General features: G+C 45.6%; 2 protein-coding genes across 2 annotated transcripts; both read left to right on the top strand.

Annotated features, from left to right (window-relative positions):
* Nucleotides 1–1,240: 1,240 nt before the first annotated feature.
* Nucleotides 1,241–3,775, top strand: LOC123750607 (peritrophin-48-like). Its single transcript, XM_069323123.1, has 2 exons — nucleotides 1,241–1,273; nucleotides 2,909–3,775. The coding sequence occupies exons 1-2, from the start codon at nucleotides 1,241–1,243 to the stop codon at nucleotides 3,773–3,775; spliced, it is 900 nt and encodes a 299-aa protein (XP_069179224.1).
* Nucleotides 3,776–3,839: 64 nt separating this feature from the next.
* On the top strand, nucleotides 3,840–5,060 carry LOC123750608 (uncharacterized). The gene has a single exon (XM_045732710.2). The coding sequence runs from the start codon at nucleotides 3,840–3,842 to the stop codon at nucleotides 5,058–5,060; it is 1,221 nt and encodes a 406-aa protein (XP_045588666.2).
* The last annotated feature ends 251 nt before the right edge of the window (nucleotides 5,061–5,311 follow it).

Raw genomic sequence — 5,311 nt, 5'->3', positions numbered from 1 at the left:
CATAAGGAAAAAACTTATTTTGTGCTTTTGGAAATACTTCTCACAAAAACCTAACCTGCATCCAAGAAACGATGCATATATGTGATATTAATATATGATAAATTAGACATAGGATATGTTTCATTAGGCCGTTTAGCCTAATGAAACATACGTCTTCATACGTTTAGCCCAGAAGAAGCTAGTTTATTTTGTTTTGTTTTAGGTTCTAATTTCGGCTTTTGTTAGAAGCATTTTCAATAGCATAAAATATGATTTTTTATGACAAACAGCACATTCGGAATACGTACTGTGTCATAAGAGGATGAGTGAACAAGGGGATAAATTCTTGGACTAGGGAGAGTGTGTTGAGTTTTGGTCAAGCTAAATACAGGATGATGAAAGTGGCGAAGAGAGTCTGTTAGAAAATCTAAACGGTGGTGGAGACATGTGCTGATGGAGATGTCATATATGACCAAACCACACATCAGAAAATTGAGAAACGACGATGTTTCGGTCTGTCCTGGACCATTATCAAGTCGTTTCACACGACTTGATAATGGTCCAGGACGGACACAAACGTCGCCGGTTCTCAATTTTCTGATGTGTGGTTTGGTCACCATATATTCAGCCACGTTACTGTGATTCATCGTCTACAGAAAGAGATCAAGATGACGGGGAAACTATGGTGAATACAATAACATTGATTTGTTTTGTTCTTCAAAACTTTAATCAAAATTATATCATTAATTAAACAAAAATGTTTCCTTGTACTTGCTTGGCCTCAACAGATTCCTTATCAGTATTTCAACTTGGTTACTGTGATAAGGTTTGAAGTATATATGATGACTCTAAGGCAGCAGTAGCAGCAGTAGACTCCTGCACTCACAACAAGCTTCAACCAACCACCACAGCCTGCAAGCTCCTGGCACACCATCATACCTGCTTCTCCCACAACCCACCTGCACTCCCCCACCAAATCACGCTTGCACTACCACAGAGCACACTTTTATCGCCTACAACAAGACAGGTGCAGCAGGAGCCACAGCTGGATGAGCAGACAGCTGTTCACCGTCAACTGTCCACTGTCAGCTGTCCACCTTCAGCTTTCCGCCATCAGCTGTCCACCTTCAGCTGTCTAGTGCGAGCTGTCCACCGTCAGCTGTCTAGTGCGAGCTGTCCACCTTCAGCTGTCTAGTGCGAGCTGTCCACCGTCAGCTGTCTAGTGCGAGCTGTCCACCTTCAGCTGTTCAGCGTCTTCAGCATGACCAAGCCGCTGCTGCAGGAGTCGATTTGGGTAAGAATATCCTCATGTGATTCTTTTGGATTATTCAGCATTATTGGTTATATTTTGGCGTTAAAATATATTCATCTGTATACAGGAATGCTTGTGTCAATCATTCTGTATGATTGACATCTCTCACTATGTCCGCTTAACATACATATACAAAGACAGTTTATACGTGCCAATCACAATAGCCGAAGTCCGCTGTACGTACTTAATTTCATATTAAATTTGCTCCGGGAGTTTATTGGGCAGCGTTACTCATCCTGTGATTGAACATACCACGTAACCGGAATATACAACACCCATCAATAGGAAGAAAACCCGCTGGATAGTTCATCCTGTCACTTGTACCCAGACGAAGCTGGGACTTAACTGTCTCAAGTGAAGAGACTGGAAAACAAGGAAATAAAATCTAACAGTCCTCAAGTATACGTTACCTTGCGGGTGCAATGCGGGATAAAGATAAATAAAGACAATCAAATAAAGACACTGTCCTTTTAAGGACAATGTCTTTATTTGATAAAATCTGCTGTCCGAACTCAATGCGGGATTTATTATATCACATGTTGATAATGTCTTTTAGATAGGGACAATCTCTGAGGTAGTAGTGTAGATGATGTCCGTCACTCATGCAGCAAATTTTGTAACTTCGCTCCTCCACTGTTGTTTTTATCCCTAATCTCCATATTTGTATCCTGGACGAATTCTTCTAATTATAGATTCCCTCCTTCGGCCTTAACGACCGAGGTTGTCTGCTGCGATTGCATTGTATCAGCGTACAAATTCTCTGACTTGCTCTTCTGTCCGCTTTTCTTCGCCTGGTGATGTTTCATGATGTCCTGGGTTTGTAAAAGCGGACGTGGGGATGAAGTACACATAATGGTCTTCATCACCCTTGGCCCTTCCCATAGCACTACCCTTACCTGCACTACCATAGTCTACCTATTATGTGTGAGAGGAGATTTAGGATGAGGCTTTCAATCATCAAATTGCGCGTTCGCGATACGATACTTGTAGAACAGTAATTACCACTTTGTGTTTCTGTATGAGGACAATTACTACAAATTTTTACTGTGTGTGGAAATACTCTATTCAACAATGAATTATTGAAGATGTCGAGTAATAGATTCTCCGAGTCTTCACAGTATATTGAATGTCATAGGTGACCCCTTCACCCCTTCATTTCCCCCCCCCCCGGTCTTCAACAAATACAGTTAATTTACCTTTTTTCATAGCCCCGTTTACCTCTTAGGCTGTGATTGGTTGTCCATATTCGTCCTCGCTGCATAGTTCCCTTGTTATTCAGATTTTTCTTTCATTATACCGCAGGATTTGTTCCTACATATTGTGGGGGGAAGGAGAATATTGATGCCAGGGATATATACACAGAGGTGTAACCCACTTCGCGGTGTATATACACTGAGCGTTTACTTTAGACCTGGACTATGTCCAGGACTAAAGTATACTTGCTAGTTGGTCAGTAAGTTATTGTGGTGGTCTTAGTAACCCTCTGAATACTCCTCAAACGGTTTAGTGATTTGTACCAATTATATTTCCAGTTTAAGGTAATGTTTGATATATTTTAATATGTTTTATGAGTAGTAATTTCAGCAGGAACATTAACATGGCGGGTGTCTGCTGCAGGTGGCGTGGGTTGCGGTGCTAGTCTACGTCACCCAGGTCCTCGCCCAGCGTGGCTGTGATCCGAGTTGCGACGGGTTGGTTCCCGGGACTTTAGTAGCGGATCGTTACGACTGTACTCGGTATTACATCTGTGTAAACAACAATGAACCCGTCAATGCGCTTTGTCCGGCTGGTACATCCTTCAACGCAACAGCTCCAATCTGTACTGGTACCCTACCATGTAACAATAACTGCACGCTACCACCTTGCAGCACAGAATGCATCACAGAACCGGACTCGTTTAATGACCCAAAGGATTGCAGCACCTATTACATTTGCATTGGCGGTAGCCCTCAGGGGCCCTTCAAATGTCCCGCAAACACTCCTTATTATAACAGCGAAAAAGGGGTCTGCGGTACGACACCATCCGGCTGCTGTAGGGACCCATGTGCTGCCTTTTGCACGAATGGGCAATTGCTTACCCGAGACCCCTACGACTGTCACAAGTTCTACAAATGCGTGACCGCAGGACCAGCTGACGAGACGAATCACTTAACATGCACTTCAGGATCCAACTTTGACGTTGTAGCGGATACCTGTCTACCCGGTGCCGTTTGTGACACACTGTGTGATGCTTCCCAGCCAATCACAACAACGGCCACTCCTGAGTGCAAGGATTCAATGACGTGTACGTCAGTGGGCTTCTTCCCCAAGTGTACGTCGTGTGACCAGCACTACTTTGAGTGTGAGTACGTCAACCAGATAGCCACCGTTAATACCTGTGAAGGAGACAAAGTCTTTAACCCGGACCCCGCCTACCCTCACTGTATCTCTCCCACTGCATGCCCTTTCAACCCATCGTTCAGAGCCCCCGAACCTCCGCTCTAAGACCACCACGCACCTACATGAACTACCAACAATCTACCTTGGCTACCTTGGCTCGGTATTCACAATGCCGAGATTACAACTATGCTACACACGAGAATACATGGGACATAAACCACACTTTCGGTACTACCTTCTACTTATCTGTACTATCAGGGACTTCAACCACCCTCCTGGAACTACCAACCACCTACCTGCACTATCAGGGACACCAACCGTCCTCCAGGAACTACCACCCCCCTACCTGCACTACCAGGGACACCAACCATCCTCCAGGAACTACCACCCACCTACCTGCACTACCAGGGATACCAACCATCTTCCAGGAACTACCACCCACCTACCTGCCCTACCAGGGACACCAACCATCCTCCAGAAACTACCACCCACTTACCTCCACTCCCAGGGACACCAACCATTCTGTAGGAACTACCACCCACCTACCTGCCCTACCAGGGACACCAACCATCCTCCAGGAACTACCACCCACCTACCTGCCCTACCAGGGACACCAACCATCCTCCAGAAACTACTACCCACTTACCTACACTACCAGGGACACCAACCCTCCTCCAGAAACTACCACCCACTTACCTGCACTACCAGGGACACCAACCATCCTCCAGAAACTACCACCCACTTACCTGCACTACCAGAGACACCAACCATCCTCCAGGAACTACCACCCACCTACCTGCCCTACCAGGGACACCAACCATCCTCCAGAAACTACCACCCACTTACCTCCACTACCAGGGACACCAACCATCCTGTAGGAACTACCACCCACCTACCTGCCCTACCAGGGACACCAACCATCCTCCAGAAACTACCACCCACTTACCTGCACTACCAGGGACACCAACCCTCCTCCAGGAACTACAACCCACCTTCCTGCACTACCAGTGATACCAACCATCCTCCAGGAACTACCACCCACTTACCTGCACTACCAGGGACACCAACCATCCTCCAGGAACTACCACCCATTAACCGGCACTACCAGGGACACCAACCATCCTCCAGGAACTACCACCCACCTACCTGCAGTACTCGGGACACCAACCATCCACCAGGAACTACCACCCACTTACCTGCACTACCAGGGACACCAACCATCCTCCAGGAACTACCACCCACCTACCTGCACTACCAGGGACACCAACCATCCTCCGGGAACAACCACCCACCTACCTGCACTACTCGGGACACCAACCATCCTCCAGGAACTACCACCCACTTACCGGCACTACCAGGGACGCCAACCATCCTCCGGGAACTACCTTGAAGCAACAAATGAATATCTTGCAACAACTAATGTATAATCTGATGCAAATAATGTATAATTTGCATACAAAATTATAACATGAGGCAATAATGTACAACTTGATGCAAATAATGAATAACTTGAATACAATAATATATAACTTGAAGTAAAGAATGAACAACATGAAACAAATAATGTATAACTTGAAACAAATAAAGTGTAATTTGAAGTAAATAATGTATCCCTTAAAGCAAATAATGTATACTGCAAGG

The sequence above is a fragment of the Procambarus clarkii genome, chromosome 11 (assembly GCF_040958095.1).
Source record: "Procambarus clarkii isolate CNS0578487 chromosome 11, FALCON_Pclarkii_2.0, whole genome shotgun sequence".
NCBI lineage: Eukaryota > Metazoa > Arthropoda > Malacostraca > Decapoda > Cambaridae > Procambarus > Procambarus clarkii.
Note: the sequence above shows the minus strand (reverse complement) of the source record. Positions and strands in the feature narration are given on the sequence as shown.